This window comes from Coenobita brevimanus, chromosome 110 (assembly GCF_032717465.1).
Source record: "Coenobita brevimanus isolate Jiangsu-jjx chromosome 110, ASM3271746v2, whole genome shotgun sequence".
In the NCBI taxonomy this organism is placed as follows: domain Eukaryota; kingdom Metazoa; phylum Arthropoda; class Malacostraca; order Decapoda; family Coenobitidae; genus Coenobita; species Coenobita brevimanus.
Window position 1 is genome coordinate 12,257,044 of NC_137063.1, and position 23,900 is coordinate 12,280,943.

The 23,900-nt window shown below is 43.1% G+C and overlaps 1 protein-coding gene across 1 annotated transcript in view; it reads left to right on the forward strand.

The window, feature by feature from the left end:
• The window catches only part of LOC145417306 (uncharacterized), a 564,754-nt gene that overhangs the window by 148,572 nt on the left and 392,282 nt on the right, over positions 1–23,900 (forward strand). The window contains exon 5 of the mRNA XM_080285979.1: positions 22,332–22,497. Within this exon, the coding sequence (XP_080142105.1) occupies positions 22,332–22,497 (166 nt within the window). The remainder of the gene's footprint in view (positions 1–22,331; positions 22,498–23,900) is intronic.

Consider the following 23,900-nt stretch of genomic DNA (forward strand, 5'->3'; position numbering starts at 1 on the left):
AACAGTGGTCCATGCTGGGAGTGCAGGAGCTGTTTGTGTTCTTCGCCCTCATGCTTCTCATGCCACACTCAAAGAAGCATGAGTTGGAAGAATACTGGTCCATGGGCCCCTTACTACCCTCACCCACCTTCAGTAAGTACGTGGCCAGAGATCGCTTCCGGAACATCATGGGAAACCTGCACTTTGCCGACAACGATGTACCTTCCCAAACCAACCCACTCTGGAAGATCTGGGAGATTCTGAGCAGAAGGAAGGATAAGTTTATGACATTCTTCCACCCCTTTCAGAAGGTTGTCATTGACGAATCCTTGGTTTTGTTCAGAGGATGTCTTAGGTTTGCGCAGTACATTCCAAGCAAACGCCATCGCTTTGGAATCAAGTTCTTTGTACTGTGCGACTGTAAGACAGGGTACATCCTTGACTTCGTCATTTATTCAGCCAGCACTGTCGATCTTGATAAAACACACCCTCTTGGCTTCTCAGGCTGTGTAGTGAAAGTGCTCCTTGAAAGGTATTTTGGTGGGAATCATGTGCTGTATACAGACAACTATTATACAGCACCAAAACTTGCCAAATACCTTTCAGAGCACGGCATCGGCTCCTGCGACACTGTGAAGAGTAATCGTGCCCACTTCCCTAAATTCCCAGAGGCAGGAACCTCTCAGCTAGGAGACGTGCACCTACGCAAGTCTGAGAAGATGCTGGCAATACGGTGGCATGACAAGAGGATCGTGCACATGCTCACCTCCGTACATAAGGGGGAAATGACAGACAGTGGGAAGGTCGACTGTAGGACAGGCAAACCTGTGAGGAAACCTGATGCTGTGTTAGGCTACAATATCAACATGAGGCTGGTAGACAAGTCAGACATGATGATTGGAGAGATTGACTGCCTCAGGAAGAATACTAGGTGGTACAGGAAGGTGTTTCTGCATCTCATAGACATGACGATGCTGAACGCCTTCATCCTGTACAAGATGAAGGTCAAGACACCCAAGTCCTTCTCCCTGAGGTTGTTCGCCTGGACATGTGTTCAGCAGCTGCTTGAAAGATATGGTAGGGTGACAGCAGGAACTCCAAGGCGCCATCCAGTAACACTTCCCGACAGGCTTGAGCAGAGGGTGTACATGGATCGGCACAGTCTGGTGCAAATGCATGCCATTGGCAAGAGGAAGGCTGCGATCCGCAGGTGCCAGGTGTGTGCACATACCACCCGACGCACACCTGAGCACAAACGCACCTCTTGGCAGTGCGCTGAGTGCCAGGTTCCCCTTTGTGTTACCTGCTTCTTTGATTACCACAGCCAGAAGCAGTTCTAAAAGTGCAAGTGGGAAAGGAAAGTAATGTGAAAATAATGTGTAAATAATGTGTAAATAGCAAGTGAAAGCAATGGATGTACAGTACATATGATTGAACAGTGTAATATAGTTTTATGTTACTGAAAGTGACAGTGAATAACATAGTGTAAGTAAAATAGAAGTGTAAATATTGAAAATACAATAGAAAATGTAAATAGAAATGTAAGTAATTAGTAATATAAGAATGTGAGCACAAATACTTGATGTTATATATTTGGCAAAAATCAGTTATTAGTCCTAGAATATTATAATTACATATGCATATGGCACATACCTTCAGCTTTCTCCTGGGATGTTTGTTTAGCCTTCGTCATGTACCGTAGGACTTGTAGAGACTTCTGAAGTTGGGTAACGAAGTCTTCACTTTACACTTCCCGACAACCCGTAATATGATTACCACAGCCTGATATTATCATTAGAAACACTATTCTGTGATTCTCACATAGTTTGGAATCCATACTCCAAAAAAAAAACACTGTGAAAGCAATAAAAATTACAAGCGCGCATGACCTTTCCACTTGCGATCGTTCGCCGCTTGTGTTCTGTCATTTATTGTTCATAAAAACACTCACACTTTATATTTCTATTACTACTGTATATAACACTTATATATATCTACAGTCTTTATCCATAAGTTTCCTTCAGTAATAGTAGTTTATTGTCACTGTAGGCATTCAATTTCTCTTTCAGTAAAATACGTAACATTCACTTTCTCGTCCTGTATACTAGTGTTGAGAGTGAATCTGTCACTTTCATTTTCACTTTCATAACTCATAGTACTCATAGTATTCATACATGCTTGAGTGAAACTTTCACTTTCATTACTCCTAGTACATATACTCGTATTCTTATGTTACTACTCATTTACATTTCTGTTTACATTCTCTGTTTTATTTACATTTTTTACATTTCTGTTTTATTTACACTGTCTTATGCAGTCACTTGCAGTAACTTATAAAACTATTTGCCACTGTTCAGTTATATTTACATTCATTGCTTTCACTTCCTGTTTACACATTATTTACACATTATTTACACATCCACTTGCACTGTTTTAGTCACCAGATAGATCGTAGTCACTGTCTATCATTTTCATTGACAAATTAGCCATTTCACGTTCCACAGCAGTCACTTAGCCCTTTACCTCTTTCCATACGAGGTTTAGTAGGGGGTAGAGATCACAGGGCCCTTTGAATGGGGCTAAGAAGCGGCGGAATTGGACAGGCGCGAATCCGACGTGGTTTCATCTTGAAAGACGACAGTAAACTTAATACAGTGTGGTGGCCTGCCTAGGGGGAGTGCAATGCTGCCAATGTCAGCGGGGTGACAGCTGCTAATAAATACGCTATGAAATGATTGGCAGGAAATCTAGATAATACATAATAAATTAGGTAGTTCCAGGTGAATGTAAATATCACTTAGGCTTCTCCCTTCCTTTCTTATATATATTTTTATTAAGAGAATAGATTATACTGCATATTTCAAGGGAAAATGAACAGCGAAAATTAGCGAACGAGTGCACGTGAGGTGTTGTCAGGTGATAATTAGCCAGTTCCAGGTGTATGGCACTATCACTTACCTTATTTCTTTCTTGTATATATTATTTGGTATAAGAATAGGGCATAGGGCATATTTCAATGGATGAAATCAGTGGAAAATTCCAGGGAAGATTTACCTAGCGTAGCATGGCCAGGCAGGCGAGAGGAGAGGGTAATGGAGGGGAGGTAGGGAGGGGAGTCAAGAACGGGGAGAAATGGCTAAATTGTCAACAATGGATGGGAGTACAGATGAGATTAGGAGTGCTGACTAGTGTTGGACATTGGCAGTACTGATAGATAATACAAGCCACCACTTGAAAGCCCGGGTGAATTCAAAATAACACAGAATCACAAAAGTGACGCCCTGCGGTATGATCCCTTGCTCCCAAGCGTCACGAATGTGACGCCTCGCGGTTAAGTGGTTAATGACCTTGTCCCACGTCTTTCTCTGTCTACCCCTCACAGTCCCACCCCCAGTATTAACACTCCTCACCTTCTGCACCCAGCTATCATACCCCATCCTCTCCCCATGCCCAAACCACCTTAATCTACCTCTCCTCATCACAACACCAATACGCTCCAGTCCCATCCTACCTCTCAACTCTTCTATCATAAACCCAGCACCCCCAGGTCTTGCACGCAGGGGTGCTCAGTTGGTAGAGAGGTGGCTTGCGGTCCTACCGGACCCAGGTTCAAATCCCCACTGGGGCAGGGAACAGTTTAAGAATTTGAAAATCATTACGGCAGACTCTACCACTCTACCAGAAGACCCACCGACGTCGTAAAAATACCCCTGCTAATACCAATACGCCAGTCCTGTATGAGACAACCTTAGCATGTATTCAATATGGACGGTGCTTGTTAGTGCCAAAGTGGTGACATGTAGAGGTGTACGATATGTAGGACTACTAGGCCTTGAAAGCAGGCTGAGAAGCCTATGCCCAGAGTCGAGCACATAAAAAAAAAAAAAAAAAAAAAAAATCCACCCTAATCATTGTCATTTCTGTACTTCTGAGCCTGCGAATTTCCTCTTCCTTTACTGCCCAGGTCTCAATACCATACATCATCAAACTCCTAACACATGCTGTGTGCAATGACCCCTTAGCACATAGGGAGAGCCCTCTCAGTGTCAGGAGAGGCAACAGCTCCCTGAACTTCTTCCAGTCACTTCTCACCCTAGCCAGAGAGCTAGCTGCAGCCCCACCTCCAGCACATAACATGTCTCCCAAATAAAAAAAACTCTTCCACACACTCAAGAGACTCACAAGCAAGTCCAATCCTTTCATGCCTGACAATCTCCACCTGCTGTTCCCGACACTCCACACACATAAAATCAGCATTATCTCGCAGTCTACCTCTAATACTACTACATCTCTTGTGCACCCATTTATCACAAACATTGCACCCGATGGAATTACTTCCCACGCCCTTGTGGCAAACTGCACCTGGCCACTCTCCCTCTTTTTTGACTGTACCACCACCAATCGTAGATATCATCACTTTTGTTTTATCTGCATTTATCCTTAAGCCCTTGTGCCCTGTACCATCTCTCCACTTCCTAAATCTTTCCTCTGCCTCCTTTTCATTCTCTGCAATCAACACCAAATCATCAGCATACAACATCTCCCATGGGAGTCCGTTTCTGAAGTCACGTGAGAGGGCTTTAAGTACCATGATAAACAACATGGGACTCAAAACTGACCCCTGATGCAACCATCATTCACGGAAAACTCATCACTCTAATCTCCATTCACTCTTACCTGGGTGCAAGCACCCACGTACATGGCCATAACCACCCTAACCAGCCACTCCTCCAACCAAAGCTTTCTCATTGCCCTCTTCACCACCTCTCTAGGGACTCTGTCAAAGGCCTTTTCCAAATCAACAAAAACAAATACAGGTCCCTTTTCTTTCCAGTATATTTTTCCTGAAGCTGTCAAACAATGAACATGGCATCAGTGGTCCCCCTGCTTGGCATAAACCCAAGCTACATCTCATCAATATTCACTCTCTCTCTCTAATCATACCTCCTAGAACTCTCTCCATTACCTTCATTATCTGATGTAAAAGCTTTATACCTCTATAATTTCCTCTTTCCAGGGCATCACCCTTCCCTTTGTACACATTTACAGTTACACTCTTCAACCAGTCATGTGGGACAACACACTCATATATAGTCATATTTATCAGGTCAGTGACTAACCTCACCCCTGTATCTCCTGAGACCTTCAACATTTCGGCAGTCAACCCAGACACACCTGCTGCCTTGCCCACCTCCATGCTGCCTATTGCCTCATTCACAGTAGCAGCATCAATCAAAGGCCAAGGGCCAAACAGTGGATCTGCTGGTTCCAAACCTTCCCTGTCCCAGTCAAACTCCTCATTCAACAACCAGCTATAATGCTTTCTCTATGCATATTTAATATCCCCACTGCTCACCACTACCCTTCATTCATCATTCTTCACACACTGCTCACCTAAAATGTACCGATTATCCCTGTTCTCCTGATTTGGCACCTGAAATATCATATTTTTCCTTTCCCCATGATTTAGGTTACCAAGTAAAAGTCTTTGTATCTCAGACTTTGCCCTGTATACCTCTCATCTAGCCCTGTGCTTGGCAGCCAAGTATTCCTCCTTGTTACCACCCTTCTTCCATTCCCAGAAAAGCCTATCTTTTCTCCTTAACTGGAGCTTCTACACCCTCATCCCACCACCAAGTTACTTTATGTCTTGATGGGCCTTTTGTCCAACCACATATTACATCAGTAACTCTCAAGAGGTTGTTCTTGAGGGCTCTGTACTCTTCATTGACGCCTCTGTCTATGGCTCCCTGTTCAGCCACCACTCTTCTCATCTCGCTATAGAAGGCATCTCTTACTGCTTGGTTTTCCAGCTTCCATATTTTCCTCCTAGGTACATAAGTCCTCTTTTTCATCACTTGTTCTTTAACCCCTTAACCGTGGGGCGTCACTTTCGTGACTCTTGGGAGCAAGGGATCATAAACACGGTACGTCACTTTTGTGATTCTGTGTTATTTTGAATTCGCCTGGGCTTTCAAGTGGTGGCTTGTATCATCTATCAGTACTGCCAGTGTCCAACACTAGTCAGCACTTCTAATCTCATCTGTACTCCCATCCATTGTTGACAATATAGCCATTTCTCCCCGTTCTTGACTCCCCTCCCTACCTCCCCTACATTACCCTCTCCTCTCGCCTGCCCAGCTGCGCTGTGCTAAGTAAATCTTCCCTGGAATTTTCCATTGATTTTATCCATTGAAATAAGCCCTATGCCCTATTCTTATACAAAATGATTTATACAAAAAAGAAATTAGGTAAGTGAGAGTGCCATACACCTGGAATTGGCTAATTATCACCTGACAACACCTCACGTGCACTCGTTCGCTAATTTTCCCTGTTTATTTCCCCTTGAAATATGCAGTATAATCTATTCTCATAATAAAAATATATACAGTAATCCCGCATGTTTCGCGGTAGTTATGTTCTTGTAACCCCCGCGAAAATTTAAATCCGCGAATACTCTATTAACAATTGAATCTTGCACTTGTGTCCACCATGCTGCCCATCACACAGTCCATGTCCATACTGATTGCGAGACAATTCGCCGTCAGACAATTCCCCGTCAAAACATGGACGATTCCCCTTCAGAACAATTCGCACCCTGGACGATTCCCCGCCATTTTATAAATATACTAATCAATACTTTTATAAATATACTTATTATTAATTAATCAATACTTTAATAACTATATTTCAGGGGGATCCGGGATCCAGCAAAGTCTATGTTCAGTAGCGTAGGTTCTGGATATTATTTATTAGTTGCACCTTTAGTCAATAATTAACTTGTTTCTTCCTCGCTGTAGTCGCCTTTGAATTATATTCTAGCGTCACCCACAGTTATCTTCATTAATGAAGGCGAATTATCTTGTGTTTGTTGTGACTGCGAATTGTCCCGAAACCTCCATACTCATCCCGAAATACCTTCTTACAAGATTTAAAGCACATACTCCATTATGAAGGAAAAACGTAAACACCGTACTGTAATACACAATTATCTACACATTTATTCACAAAACAGTACAAAATGAAAAGATGCATTAACTGGTGATAGCAAACGCTCGCACGGTCGCTTCTTAGCTTGTCCAGTAACACAATTTTCTCTGCTGTCATAACTTTTCTTGATCGTTTTGTCACTTTGGAGTGTTTACTAATTGTATTATTAGCCTTTGGTGAGGCTGGCTTACGTCCTGGGGCCATGTGGAAAGCAAGTGGGAGGCAAGAGGCTCGTATCATAGTGCAGTTACAAGAACACCAAACACGTGAGGCAGTCAGGCGTTGACTGAAGAATGTGGGGCAGAGAGCAGTGTTGCCATATCCAAACAACGAAATTATGCTAGGGCAATGAAAAAATTATGCTAGATTGAGCAAATTTGTTCCAAGTAAAAAATGAATTATGCTAACTTGAAGCTAAATAATAAAATTCTATACATATTCATGCTACATATTAATTATGTACTGTTTACTATGAAAATATTAAAATGAACCTACATACAGTAAGAGGGTAAATATCGGTTTTCTGCCCATACTGCTTTTTCCCACGAAACTTACGTTTTTCTGATGGATTTTGATGTGATTCATTCGATTTTGAGCATCATTTCCGTCGGAAATAACCAGATTTTGAGATATGACCCCCCCCATCCCCCTGCAACAATGGGGGAGCTTTGGGGAATCGGGGGGTTATAGGGAGGGGAGGAAACACAGAAAATGGTCATTTCCGACTGAAATGAAGCTGAAAATCGAATGAATCATACCAAAATCCATCGGAAAAACCTAGGTTTCATGGGTAAAATACAAAGCTCAAACTTATCCTAACCGAACCAAACTGAACCTAACCTAACCTAATCCAACCCAACCTAATCCAACCCAACCAAGCCCAAACTGAAAGTAACCAACTATTCAAACCTTACATCTTCTTACCTTATTCGTCTCTCTCTCTCTCTCTCTCTCTCTGATTTGTAGCTTTTATAAAATTATTCCAAAAATATTCCATTCCATTCTAAATTATACTAGAATGATGCTAAAACTTCTAATATGCTAAAAAATATTCCAGACTCGAAAATTTTATCAAAATTATGCTAAAAGAATAAAATTATGCTAGATATGGTAACACTGGCAGAGGGGCCGCGGGAAAGGGACAAAGGGTGGCGTGAGTTTACCGCGCTACAATTGGAAGTTGCGGGAATTTCAAATTTTTTTTTTTCTGTATATTCAAGGATATTTTAGTTGAACTTATTAATGCTAAGAAAATCCGCGAGAGGGCAAAACCGTAGACAAAAAATCCGCAAAAAATGCGGGATTACTGTATAAGAAAGGATGGGAGAAGCCTAAGCGATATTTACATTTACCTGGAACTACCTAATTAATTATGTATTGTCTAGATTTCCTGCCAATCATTTCATAGCGCTTATATTAGCAGCTGTCACCCCGCTGACATTGGCAGCTTTTCACTGCCCCTGGGCCACCACAGCATTCAGTTTACTGTTGTCTTTCAAGGTGAAACCACGTCGGATTCGCGCCTGTCCAATTCCGCTGCTTTTTAGCCCCATGCAAAGGGCCCTGTGACCTCTACCTCTACTAAACCTCGTGTGGAAAGGGGTAAAGGGCTAAGTGACTGCTGTGGAACGTGAACTGGCTAATTTATCAATGAAAATGATGGACAGTGACTACGATCTTTCTGGTGACTAAAACAGTGCAAGTGGAAATGTAAATAATGTGTAAATAATTTGTAAACAGCAAGTGAAAGCAATGAATGTAAATATGTAAATATAAGTGAACAGTGGAAAATAGTTTTATAAGTTACTGTATAAGACAGTGTAAATAAAATAGAAATGTAAATAATGTAAATAAAATAGAGAATGTAAATAGCAGTGTAAATGAGTAGTAATATAAGAATACGAGTATATATACTAGGAGTAATGAAAATGAAAGTTTCACTCTAGCATGTATAAATACTATGAGTTATGAATGTGAAAGTGAAAGTGACAGATTCACTTTCAACGCTAGTATACAGGACGAGAAAGTGAATGTTACGTATTTTACTGAAAGAGAAATTGAATGCCTACAGTGACAATAAACTACTATTACTGAAGGAAACTTATGGATAAAGACTGCAGATATATATAAGTATTATATAGTAATAGGAATATAAAGTGTGAGTGTTTTTATGAATAATAAATGAAAGCATACCAGCGGCGAACAATCGCAAGTGGGAAGGTCATATGCGCTCGTAATTTTCATTGCTTTCAGTGTTTTTTTTTTTTTTTATTTTTTGAGTATGGGTTCCAAACTATTTGAGAATCACAGAATAGTGTTTCTAGTGATAATATCAGGCTGTGGTAATCATATTACGGGGTGTCGGGAAGTGTAGTGGAGACTTCGTTACCCAACTTCAGAAGTCTCCACAAGTCCTACGGTACTCGACAAAGGCTCAACAAACATCAGAAAGCTAAAGGTATGTACCATATGCATATGTAATTATAATACTCTAGGACTAATAGCTGATTTTTGGCAAATAGTTTTACAGAGTCTGTCGGAGCGCGTATATCCCCGCGGGACACGCATGGAGCACCAGAACAACCCCGCGGTTTAAGGGTTAAGCACCATATCACAAATCAATAGTTTGTGCTGCTGCACACACTCCTCAATTCCTGTCTTTAACATCCCTCACTAACCTCCTATCAGCCCTCCTGACCAGAAAATAATCTATCTGACTGCTGTATCTCCCAGACTCGTATGTAATCAACCTACTCTCTCCCTTCCTAAAATGTGTGTTGCACACAATCATCTTCATTGCCTCCCCAAACTCGAGTATCCTTTCCCCTTCCGCATTTCCTTTACCATATGCACATCCCCCATGTACTCCTTCTTAACCTTGAGCTGCTTCACCTACATGACCATTTAAGTCCCCTCCCAAAACCACTATCTCATCATCCCCCATACCACCTACTACATGTATTAAGTCATCCCAAAACCTATCCTTCTTGACCTCATCCAAGCCTGCCTGTGGAGCATATGCCGATTTAATTGCAGTCATCTTTCCACTGAACAAAATAATCACCACCAATATCCTATCGCATACATTCATAACATATTTCACCCCTCTCTCTGCAACCAACAGGCCCACACCCCCATATCTGTCTGTGCCCCCCTGCCAAAACAACTTTTAGTAGCAATCCTTCCAAACAGTCTTTCTGTCTGATCCACCCCTGTACCGGACTTCCTGCAAACATGCCACATCCACCCACCTCCTATGAGTGGAATAAAAGTCAGTGAGAAAGAGAGGAGTGAAAGTGAGTGAAAATGATTGAAAATAAACGTGAAAAGGAAGGTGAATGTGAGGATGAAACTGAAGGTGAAAGTGAAGGTGAAGTTGAAAGTCAGGATGAAAATGCAAAGGAAAGTGAAGGTGAAATTGAAAGTGAAGGTGATAGCAAAAGTAAAAGTGAAGGTGAAAGTGAAAGTAAAAGTGAAGGTGAAGGTGAAAATGAAGGTGGTGAAAGTGAAAGTAAAAGTGAAGGTGAATGTGAAAATGAAGGTGGTGAAAGTGAAATTGAATGTGAATTTGGAAGTGAAGGTGAATGTGAGATATGTGAAGTAAATATGAAAGTGCAAGTTCCCGATGAGTGTGGAGAGAGAGAGAGAGAGAGAGAAAGAAAGAGAGAGAGAGAGAGAGAATAATTATAGAAATGACATAAGCGGCATCCCTTCACAAGCAGGGAAGGCATAACATCAGTCCCTCCTCTCTCTCTGTCCTCCATTCTTTCTCTCCCTCCCCCTCTTTCTCTCTGGAGAGAGTGAGAGAGAGAGAGAGAGAATAAATACAGGGATGAGATGAGTGAGTGTCTGGATGCAAATCTCGCCCAATTGGGTGGCAGGGGTTGGGGGGATTTATGGCGATTGCGTGCGGCATGACTGCCAGTAGATCACTGAATACAAAGGCTGGCCCACGTTACACATCTAATACCCCTGCGTCCCACTCAGAGAGCGTATTGATGTATCTATCTATCTATCTATTGCCAGACGCCATAATCCAGTAAGGGGTGGCCATTTGACTTTGAGTTATTTGTTTTATGGGGAGGGGCACTAACCGTCCACCAACCCACTTGTTGACACGTAGGGAGCACGTATGGTTTGGTTATATGGTTATCACCCAGCGCTGTAAATGGTTTCCTAGCTTACAGGAAACCATTTGGCTTGTCACTCAATGTAAAGCCACCTGTAAAGGAAAGAAAAACAATAAGAAATGACAGGAAAGATGGGAGAAATAGGAAGAGAGGAGGGCAGGCACAGAAAAAGAATGATAAAGGCTAAGGAAGGAGTAGGCAGCACTACATCAAGTCAGTGGATGATGGTCACCACTGTCACGAGTCGGCTAGTGACATTGGCTTTTGTGGGAAACCACGAACTCAAGTGGAATCCCAGTTTATCGTTCAGTAACCGCTCATTCGGATGGAAGCCTTGTCAAATCAATTTTTCATTGTCATACGTGATCGTCTTTATGTGAGACATTAGCACTTCCGCTGAGCGATTTGTTTTGGGCGCGTTTCGCTCACTCGACCGTTAAAAAATGCGGCCTAGCGCTCCCTTTTTCCCACGAGTTTACTCAGTCCAGTGTCTGCTGTGACGGTGTGAGGTTCTGTGCTCCAGAAGTGAGAGGTCAACCCAGGCTCCACTAGACTACAGTTCTCCAGACTCCCACCCTTCGTTGGTGATACACCGCATTCATTGACCAGTATTTCTTTTCGTTTTCCTAGACTTAAGAGTTTAGTTAAGGTGTTTTTCCTAGCGTAAGAATTTAGCTTTTGAGTGAGTGAGTGAGTGCGATTTCATTAATTTGATTTTGAAATGTAACGTTAAATTTATTTTGTAATCAATAAATTTAACAGTTCTTTTTCTTGAGCATAATGTAATGTAAACTCTTGTTTCATTTCTCTGCAATTAAGCTTATTTCTCTTATAGCTCCTAGCTTGCATAAATGTTTGCCATTCATAACTGGTACTTAGGCCAGTCTTGTACATATTAAGCATAAAATCCGTTGTGCCTCCTAGGAGTTAAGCATCAGCAAGAACCTGATATCATTAATAGTACAGTAATCACTCTAATATCCGGACGCCCAATAACCGAACATCCCCACTACCCGGACCTTATCATCCTGGGATCAAACATTCCCAAAATGGTCCGAAAATCCAAAAAAATTGAAAAAAAAAATCAATTTTTTGCCGTCCGTAATTTGAACTTGCCGCGCGCGCCGCGTGAGAGCATTGTTTTGGTTCGTCATTCCTCCGACGTCCGATAGAGCGCCGCTGCATCCTCCCCACTTCCCGCCTGTTTCTCACCGCGACAAGACCTACGCTGTTCGCCATGGCTGCCTACGTGCTCGCTTTTGTGGTGGTGCCGTACTTGCTGCAAGGCCTCCTGCTGCTCTCTGCCCTACTCTTAGTGTGTGTGATGATGGCCCCGCCTCCTGAGAAAAGGAAGAGAGTGGTGTTGACTCTGGAGAAGAAACGGGAGATATTGGAGAAGGTTGATGCGGGTTGGTCTTCCTCACGCATTCTCCGCGAGTTCAACCTGGCCCGGTCGACTTTGTTCGATATCAAGCGTTCCCGAGACAAGCTCATGCAGTACACGGCTGACTTTCGTCGAGAAGCAAACGCAACGTGGAGAGGAAGGTTATGTTTACCCCCAAGTATGCAGAGATCGACCGCTCCACGTTGATTTGGTATCGACAGCAACGTGCAGCTGGTGTGATGGTACGTGGAACGGAGCTGAAGGCTGCTGCTGAGAAGTTTGCAAGGCTTCACGACGCCCTTGACTTCAAGGCATCCGAGGGTTGGCTCTTCGCGTTCAAGTTACGACATGGCCTTACTAACCGTAAAGCACATGGCGAAGCATTGGACGCTAACGAGGATGGAGTGGACGAGTTTCGGCACAAGGTGAAAGGCTTGATCGACAGGGAGGGCCTCACTCTCGGTCAAGTCTATAACGCTGACGAAACTGGCCTATTCTATCGCTCGGTGCCAACGAACACTCTGGCCGATGAAACGGAGAAGCGTGTATCTGGCCGCAAGCTTTCTAAGGAACGGATATCTGCTTTGTGTTGTGCCAATGCTAACGGCATGCACCGGCTTAAGCCCGTTATTGTTGGCCGTGCAATGCAGCCTCGGTGCCTTCGTGGGGTGATGGATGTCCTTCCTGTCGTATGGTACCATTCTTTGAAAGCATGGTTCACAGCTGTGATTTTCAAAGACTGGTTTCACCATCACTTCGTCAAGGAGGTCATACATTACCAGACGAAGACACTGGGAATTCCTCGCGACCAGGTAAAGGCTCTCCTTCTCCTCGACAATGCACCTGCCCACCCGTGCGACAAGGACTTGGTTGCTGAAAATGGCCGTATTAGGTGCATGTTTCTGCCACCTAATACGACTGGTCTCATTCAACCCATGGACCAAGGAGTGATCGTGGCAACAAAGCGCCTGTACCGTCGGAAGTTCCTGGACGAGGTGATGGTTGTCCTCGAGGACGAGGACGAGCGCAGGGAAGGACGTGACACTCGAGGCAAGCGGACTTTGGAAAACCTTCGCCGCTACAACATCAAGTCTGCGCTGTACAACTGGGCTAGTGCATGGAAGGAAGTCCCTGTGAAAACTCTTGAAAATGGTTGGTCTCGTCTGCTTCTCGGAACAGATGTGGAGTACGATTTCCTAGGGTTTGACGTGGATGACTTCCATGCACGGCTACGTACGCACGGCGACGATGTTGATGTGGACGATGTTCGTGAGTGGTTGGACGACGACGAGGGCGATCCTGGGTATCAGACGTTGTCTGATATCGAGATCGCGTCTTCGGTTGCTGGTGTCAGTCCCGAACTTGAAGATTCTGACGACGAATGCGATGATGATGCAGACTTTGCTCAGCAGGACACTACTCCAGCCATCCCCAAGCTGAGCGCACTCCGGGAACATCTAGAGTTCGTCCTAGACTACCTGGAACACCCGGACTGCGACAGGGAGATGGGGCCCTTGGGACTCACGGAGGAAGTGCGTGCTTTCCGGCAGCGGATCATCAATCGCCAGAATCGTCGGTCCTTGCGTCAGTCAACGATTGACAGTTTTTTCAGGCCCGTGACCCCCGCTGTGGCAAGCCGTGGTTCCACTCTGTTGCCTCCCCAAGACAGGCCCTCATGCTCCGAGCCACAGCCCAGCACATCAGCTACAGTGGAGTCACCGCTCGACGTGAGTTTGCGGCTGTCTTCAGAGTCTTCTGTAGTCGGTACGCCATCACCACGACCCACCGATGCACCCCTTGGACGCCTGCCAGTGATACTCTCGGGCTCTGACAGTGAATAAACAGCAAGAACTTCTCCACTAGACCATAAGGGAATTTTGAGTGTTGTGCAGTGAAAAAAACGGTGTGTTGTGTTAAGGTTTTCAAGTTGGGAGAAAAGACTCAGTAGAAAAGAAATTTAACGTAACTAACCTTCTTTGTTTTGGCTTTGGAAAATTAAGAAAACTGGGGAAAAGTTAATGTGCAACACTTAAATTAAACTGGAACATTATTTGGACTAAAGTGAACACTGTGAAAAGAACGGACTTCTGTGTGTTAGTGACTAAGTTCAGTGCAAGACTTCAGGAAGAGTGTAGTGCAAGTGCTTCAGGAAATCGTTCTTACTGTCAGAGTTCGAGAGGAGGCGGTTATTCATCGAGGTGGCCAGGGACTTGCTGTAAGTAGCCAGAATGTTTCATGTTGTACTATTTTCCATACTATATTTACCAGAATGTTTCATATTGTATTTTTTTCCATACTATACTTACCAGAAAGTGTCATACTGTACTTCTTTCCATACTATACTTACCTCATGCATGTGCAGTAGGAATGTATTTTTCAGAGTTCGGTTAGGTTCGGTTAGAGTCCATAAGTACCAGAATGTTTATTAATGTATGAACATACTTCTAAACCCACATTTTATGTTTCTTTTGCATTTATTTCAGTCATTTATGTGCCTTATTGGTGTGATTTGGGTGTTAAATAGGTGCTATGCATGTCCAGAGGGAGTTGTATAGGTGTTTCTCTGAGTTAGGGTCCATAAGTACAAGTCCATAAGCTGGGGCCCAATATCCGGACGAAACCAATATCCGAACCTACCGATGGCTCTATTGATCCGGATATTGGAGGGGTTACTGTATTAGTTATTTATTGTCAGGGGTGAAGTAACTTTCTCCAGAGGCTAACAGTACTAATAAACAGCAATTGAGTAATTAGTCTCTGCTGTGTACTGTTGAGAGAGTTTATAAATTCTCGTTCTTAGAGAATCGTGCGAAGCAAGCCAGCGTAAAGTAATCGTTGCTTGATGTAGCAAGACAATCATTGTCCCTGCTCTTCAGTATTATTGAACAATTATCATTTCATTTAATAATTGCCTTTATTTTAAAAACCCCGTGCCAATTGGCGACCTCATTCCAGGATATTAACTCCTAGCTCTAAAGCTATTCACGAGATAATACTCACTCGTTCATATTTAGGTATTTATTATTAAAGTTTATAGGCACAAGTTTACTGGTGTTTACCATTAATTTAGCAAGTGAATTTTTTCTTTATTAATCCATAGAGTACTTAACTCTATTTATTACTTTACTTTTGGTAATGCTAGATGATTTTATTCGCTCCTGGGTAGCCGCCGTACCCATTGTGTTAATTATTGAGTCTTCTCAGTTATTTGCATTTTTGCTTTATTCTTTGCCAGTTAACTAGATAAGACTGGTCACCACTAGCTTGTGTCTGTATTCTTTACTTGTGTTATTAGCATTCATTTGCGAAGCAGTCAGTGCTCAGTTTCGGTTTACTTAGTAAATTAGCGCCATGGGAGCCAGTGTCTATGTACAGGAAGCTAAAGAAATGGGCCTCACTGACCCAGAAAAAATACAAACCTACGTCCTCTCACGGTTTAATTATGAGCAGGAACGTGAGAAAGATGCTCGTGACGAGCGTAGAATCCAGCGCGAACACGAGCAAGAACAGTGTGAATACGAGCGAGAACAGCGCGAACACGAGCAGAAACAACGCGAACTCGACTTAGAACACGAGCGAGAACAGCGTGAGGAACGAGAGAGAGAACGAGAACATGAACGTGCCGAGCAAGAAGCACGCGAAAAACATGAACTTGAAGTGCTGAAGCTCAAGTGAGATTCCTTGGCTTCAGACACATCCGGTGCAGTTGGTCCAAGCTCCACGAGCGTTCTCCCTGCACATGTCCTGGCGACCCCACGCATCAAGCTTCCTTCATACAAGGAAGGCGAGTGAATCGAACCGTACATAGCTCGTTTTAAGGACATGGCAGACATGTATCAACTGGATGAGGCAGCTAAGCAGCTCCAATTTCTTAGTTTATTTGAGGGCCCTGCCCTCGATATTCTCCACAGAATTCGTGGAGACAGTCTCACGTATGAGATGATGAAAGCTGCACTCATTAAGGCGTATGGTCTCACAGTAGACGACGTCAAAGTTCAGTTCATGCGAGCTCATCTCCAAGACAAGGAGATAGCTGTTCAGTTCCTCGACCGTCTCACTGCTTACTTAGGTGAGTGGATGGAGAAAGATGAAACTCCTTCCATGCGTGAGGGGATAATTGACCTTATGCTGCGTACACAGCTAGAGAGGTTGTGGCCTGCTGAGCTCATAGCACAGCTTAAGATCTGCCAGGTGAAAGATGCCAGCCAAATGGCAGAGAAGGCTGACGCATTCTTTACTGCATACGGGTATCAAACTTGTAAGCAAAACACCTGGAACAGCAGAAAAGATACTGCCAAGTCTGGGAAACCATCTCAGACTGAATCCCAGCACCAAGGCCGTTCTCAGAGTAATGGCCAAGGTCCAAAACCGGAGTGGAAGGACCAGGGGCAAAACACTCAGAAACCTGAGTGGAAGAGGTACAACAAGTACCCTAACCAGCAGCAGTATCAGCCACGCAACCGACCGTCGGGACAAACTTTTTCACCACCAGCTCAAAAGAGGCAGGAAGCGAATGCAGCCTTCATTCCTCAGCAGCAGCATGGTGGTCACGTCCCTACCAGTATGGGTACTCCCCCACAGTTCACTAGTCCCACAGTGACAGTGAACCTCCCTCCACAGATGGCCAATGTTCCATCTCCACAGGCAGTGAGTACGACCCCTCAAGTATATAATCCTCAAGGCACAATGTTTGCCGCATCAGTTCAGCAGCCTCATGAGTGGCTAGCTGCTTCCTCCACAGGCCCTCCCACAGGTGACAGTACCTTCCTTATTCAGCCAGGGTTTGTGGGAGGCATTCCTGTGAAGGTCCTGAGAGATAATGGTTCCTCAGGTTGCTCTGTCAAGCAGAGTCTAGTTCGGCCTGAGCAGTATACAGGTCGACAGATCCCTGCAAACCTTATTGATGGATCAGTGAGATTGTTCCCTGAGGCATGTATCTAGGTGGCATCTCCATTTTATACTGGTACGACACTTGCAGTTGTCATGCCAGAACCCTTATTTGACCTTATTATAGGCAACATTTGCGGTGTCAAGGATAGTTGCACCGAACATGACGCTACTCAGACTTCGACTGCTGTGGTAACACGAGCCATGGCTGAGGCTCCAGACTGTGTCACCCCAGTGATCATTGAATCGCCGAAAGATCTGATGTGTAGCCAACTTGTTGTACAAGAACAACATTCTGACCCGACACTTGCTGCCGTGCGGAACAAACAAAAGGGTCGAGTGATTAAGTATTCATGGGGAGGTCGAGCCAAGTTCCTTCGCAAACAAGGACGGCTCTACCGTGAGTCACGAACACCCGAGGGCGAGGTTCGACTGCAGTATGTCGTTCCTGCCAGGTACTGCCTAGCACTGTTACAATGGGGTCATTGTTCAGCCTCAGGAGGTCACATGGGCAAAAGGAAGACCCAGGACCGTATCCAAGCTGACTTTTTCTGGCCAGGGATGGGATGAGACATAGATAGTTTTGTGCGTTTCTGCAGTGTGTGTCAAAGTAACACCACTAATCAGGGACATGTCCTTCCTGTGCCGTTCGTAACCACACCTGTAATCTCTGAGTCAGTTGAGAGACAGGGTAGTGGTGAAGTGGGTGCAGACCTGACGTCTCGCCCATTGGCCCCCACAGGACACATCATGTCCAGGGCCTGTACATACATATTATGTACCGTAAGTTAAGGGGGAAGTTCGAGAGAGAACTCCGCAGAGGCAACTCGAGGCTATGGAAGTCCGAGTTTGCACAAGGATTCTCAGCTCCCCAATATTAATTTAAGTACTGTAGGTTAATGGGGATGAGAGAACTCCACAGAGGCAACTCGAGGCTACGGAAGCCCGAGTTTGCACAAGGATTCTCAGCTCCCCGATATTAATATAAGTACTGTAAGTTAAGGGGGATGAGAGAACTCCGCAGAGGCGACTCGAGGCTATGGAAGCCCGAGTTTGCACAAGGATTCTCAGCTTCCCGATATTAATATAAGTACTGTAGGTTAAGGGGGATGAGAGAACTCCACAGAGGCGACTCGAGGCTACGGAAGCCCGAGTTTGCACAAGGATTCTCAGCTCCCCGATATTAATATAAGTACTGTAGTTTAAGGCACAGGTTGAGGACCCGTGTGCAGTTCGAGGCTACGGAAGCCCGAGTTTGCACAAGGATTCTCAACTTGTCGACACTAATCGTGTGCTGTAATTAATGGCGACCTCGAATGTACGAAGCTTAGGCTGTCACTCGTATTTTTCAGCCAGAGCGTACTTTTCGTAGCATGTACTGATTGCTAGGCAGAGAGAGTAATTGTAACTTAATAAGAGTTTTTGTCTCATTGACACTTTTGATACCCCACCTTAATTGATTTTGCAGGTACAGCAATGGGTGTAGCAGTTTTGCTGTGCGGGCCAGCTGATCGTCTGCCGCACTCTGCCGCCTCTTCTCCTCTGCCTTCGTCGTCTCCATATTATTAATATTTACTGTGTCATTTTACACGTAGGTACAGTTACACCACAACTGTTACACCTACACCATGTATTACATACGTCACGCTACACAACAATTAGTTGTCAGTGTAAATGTAGCGACTTTTCGCTCAGTTTGACCTGAGTACAGGATTTTCACCGTCGTCACCGAGTTTTTTCCTTCAAGCTTGCCTCTATTAATGTAAATACGAGGTTTTTACGCTTATTGGCGATAGTGATTTTCCCCTGTAGCAGGATAGCACACACACCACAGTGTGAATCTTGTGTGACTGAGTTAGGATTTATATGTATGTATATTGAAATCTTTCTTTCTGAAGAAACAAAGATTTGATTTTTATGGGGCGTAATGTCACGAGTCGGCTAGTGACATTGGCTTTTGTGAGAAACCACGAACTCAAGTGGAATCCCAGTTTATCGTTCAGTAACCGCTCATTCGGATGGAAGCCTTGTCAAATCAATTTTTCATTGTCATACGTGATTGTCTTTATGTGAGACATTAGCGCTTCCGCTGAGTGATTTGTTTTGGGCGCGTTTCGCTCACTCGACCGTTAAAAATTGCGGCCTAGTGCTCCCTTTTTCCCACGAGTTTACTCAGTCCAGTGTCTGCTGTGACGGTGTGAGGTTCTGTGCTCCAGAAGTGAGAGGTCAACCCAGGCTTCACTAGACTACAGTTCTCCAGACTCCCACCCTTCATTGGTGATACACAGCATTCATTGACCAGTATTTCTTTTCATTTTCCTAGACTTAAGAGTTTAGTTAAGGTGTTTTTCCTAGCGTAAGAATTTAGCTTTTGAGTGAGTGAGTGAGTGCGATCTCATTAATTTGATTTTGAAATGTAATGTTAAATTTATTTTGTAATCAATAAATTTAACAGTTCTTTTTCTTGAGCTTAATGTAATATAAACTCTTGTTTCATTTCTCCGCAATTAAGCTTATTTCTCTTATAGCTCCTAGCTTGCATAAACGTTTACCATTCATAACTGGTACTTAGGCCAGTCTTGTATTAAGCATAAAATCCGTTGTGCCTCCTAGGAGTTAAGCATCAGCAAGAACCTGATATCGTTAATAGTATTAGTTATTTATTGTCAGGGGTGAAGTAACTTTCTCCAGAGGCTAACAGTACTAATAAACAGCAATTGAGTAATTAGTCTCTGCTGTGTACTGTTGAGAAAGTTTATAAATTCTCGTTCTTAGAGAATCGTGCGAAGCAAGCCAGCGTAAAGTAATCGTTGCTTGATGTAGCAAGACAATCATTGTCCCTGCTCTTCAATATTATTGAACAATTATCATTTCATTTAATAATTGCCTTTATTTTAAAAACCCCGTGACAACCACCACCTACCACTGTACTGTATTATAAAAATGCACAAACTTTTGTGGAAATTTCACATGGCTTTTCTGGAATGGATGACTATTATTTGGCATTTCAGGAATGCTGTACACAGCCGAGGGGTTAAGATACATCTAAAAGCCTTTCTCCTTTCAAAATGCTATGATCAGGAGAAGGGTACTGTAATGGATGACTGTAGGGTTTAATCATTGCCACTTCACTTTTTTTTTCTTTTCTTTTTTAACTGATGAAGTCTGTACTGTATACAAGAGGTGTCACAGTTCTTGTAATTGTGAATTCAGAATGGAAGAACTGGCACTTTTGAGAAACAAACCATTAGCAGATGTGGCACAAATTTTGTGGCAACACGATGCATCTTCAGCTTTTCAGTTAAAATTGCATGGCACAAACTTATACAGATGCATACTTCTTTGGATACTTCACAGACAGTGAGGCGACAATTTTCACGGATCACAGCACACACCTGTCTGTTGACTAGGAAGGCCATCCAGATTTGGGATTGTCTTCAGTGGATGTTCTTTCCGAATTGAACCATGGGAAGCACTTTTGACATTGCATGCGGTTCAAACAATCCTCCCCACAAGTCTGTAGCAACATCTGAAAAGTCTCCATAAAGGTTTTTCCTAGTTTGAAACAGAATATAATGCAAACACATTGCTCTTCAAGATCTCTCAATGTTCAGGTTATGACAAATTGCCAGTGTTCTGAAAACACATTCACACAAGTGTGTGTACCTCGATGACTAAGTGATAAGGTGTGATGTGGCTAGTGTTAAACTAAAGCTCAAAGTTGCCGCTACACAGCACCCCCTTCACGAGCATACTCCACTGGCTAGTTGGCTTGCTGTTGAAATAGTTCGGTTTCTTTTTGGACAGATCTTGTATTATTATCCACAGAATGAGCTACAAACACTAAGAATATTTTGTTATTTATTACATGAGATTGAGATGTGTACAGTCACTACTCGTTTTACGATGGGGTTATGTCAGGTCATACCTTATCACATACCAATTTTATCGTAAATCGGGAGATTGAAACACATTATAAAAGGGGGGTTACGTCAGCTCAACTTCCCAAAGTCACCTAACCAAGACTGAACCATAAATGACAACCCACCTTCATTCCTTCCTGTGTTGGTCCAAGTCGTCTACAAGTCGTCCCCCCCGAGGCTGGGGGACAGCCTGTGCTTACAGGCACTAGTGGTCAGCCTCTGAGTCAGACAGGAACAGGTTAGGGGGAGGGGAATCTGGCCCATACCTGCACGAACCTTAGCACTGGGGCCCATACCTGCACCAACCATAGCACTGGAGCCTACACTGGCACTGACCTTAGCACTGGGCAAACAAATCCACAGTACCGTAGTACGATGTCTGGCTGAGAGGTGACGATAACAGGGGGGCACACATGAACAAGTTGAAAAGACAGGGCTTTGAAGGGGTGGCGGGACCTGAACCATGACAATGTGCTGCACACCGGGGCTGCCATCTTGCTTGAGACAAGCGACGGTCACCTTGCGTGTGTCTGGCGCTTTCCGATGGCAAAATCGTGATAGCAGGAAATTTATTGTAAATCGAATTTTGGGGTGGAACTTTTCTATTATCGTTGTAGCAAATTATTGTAAACCGAATCAACGTAAAACGAGTAGTGACTGTATATGGAAATGAGTAGAGCCGAAAGCAGGTGACTGGTGGGTTAGTAAGATGATGCCACCAATGCCTGCATTGTAAATAAATATGGGTGATTCCTGGGTGAAAAAGAAAGGTCCATGTAGTCGAAACTGTTGAAAAAAGTCCCATTGATAATGAGGGAGTACAGTACATCATCGTTGTTATAAATCCAAAGTCAGTTGATTGCAGCATTTATTATATGTGTTGTTGCATTAAACTGCTAATTACTTTAGTTTTCTCTGAGATGTTGTTGTAATGTGATGTCAGTTGTGCAGTGTTTATTTTACATAATGCAGCATTAAACCACTGGCGACCTAATTAATACTCTTGAGACTAATACTGCATTATTTTTCCATGATTAGTGTCCAGTCAGACTTAATGTGCCAGAGATACAGTCGGGAGAGACAAGGTTCCAGACGTTTACTGTGCGAGGAGGTATGGTGGCACACAGAGACCACTACCCAGATGGTGTGTTTATCATCGTTCGACCACTACCTGATGATACACCCTGCACCCTCATCTATTCTGGTTTGTTTCTTTTCTGTTGGATAATGTGTTTTGTAACTCTGAGTACAGTGATTGAACACAAGGTTTATTATAAGTAATCCAAATTGATGAGCTGGTACACTCACTACAAATGATATAACAGGTCTTTAGTTGTTCTTATTGTTCAACCCTGGTCATGCCCAGCCCAGCAGACTCATTAACTGCAGGTAAAGCAGTTGCCCTTATTGGGTTGTTCCACTGGTAACCTATATCATTGATGTGTCTGTCTTTTTTGGCATGTATTGTGCAGTGTTTCTTAACTACTAAAGCATGGCTGATGGCACAAGCATTTGGAAATCTATGTTCAGGAAACCCTGGGACAGTCATAACCGTTTTGTTTTTCCTACCTTGGGAAGATCAGAAGAGCAGAAGAAGAAATTTTTTCACAAAGTAATAGGATTGCAGGTACAAAAGTGGTACACAAACAGGATGGAAGAAAAAGGAGGAAGGTAGTAGAACCATGTCATGACAAGTATATAAACAAGATGATAAAGTTGATGTACTCAAATGTGGATGGAATGGTATCTAAATTACTAGAGATGAATGATTATGTCAGAGAAAATGAATCACAAATAATATGCCTAACTGAAACAAAATTAATACCAAGGATATCAAATGACATACTAAACTTAGAGGAATACAATATATGAAGAAGAGACAGATATTTAAAAAAAGGAGGAGGAATTATAATATTAACTAAGAAAAATCTAAAAGTCAAGGAAATAAAACTAGATATACCATTACAAGTAGAACTGATTGCAGTAGAGATCGACACATCTGAAGGTAAAGTAATTGTAGCCAATTTGTACATGCTACCCAGGTCAAACACATGGGAAAGAGACGAATATGAGGACCTGGCAGAGAGTACAATTCAGAGTGTAAGATCATTGCTACATAAAATGGAAGAGAAATCAGAAAGAATTATACTAACTGGGGACTTCAATACAAATATAAATTGGAATACTCTAGATATAAATAGCCAAGAAAGCTGTTGGGACCAAAAGCTCCTGGATCTCGTACAAGAGTTTTTCTTAATGCAACATATGAGGGAAACCACCAGAAAAAGAGGACTTGATGTACCTTCAGTGCTAGATCTAATATTTACAAGGCAAGAAAATGATACTGACAGTTTAATATATCACCCTCCACTTGGCAAAAGCGATCATGCAGTACTAAATTATAACTTCAAGACAGCATATGACATAGTAAACAGCAATGATAGTTACAAAAAGAGCCTAAACTATAAAAAGGGAAATTATCAAGACCTAAAGAAGTATTTCTTAGAAGTTGATTGGGAAAATGAGCTTAGAGGACAAGATTTAAATGCTGTATATAAAAAATTTTGTGAATTTTATGAAATAGGAGTCCAGAAGTACATCCCACAG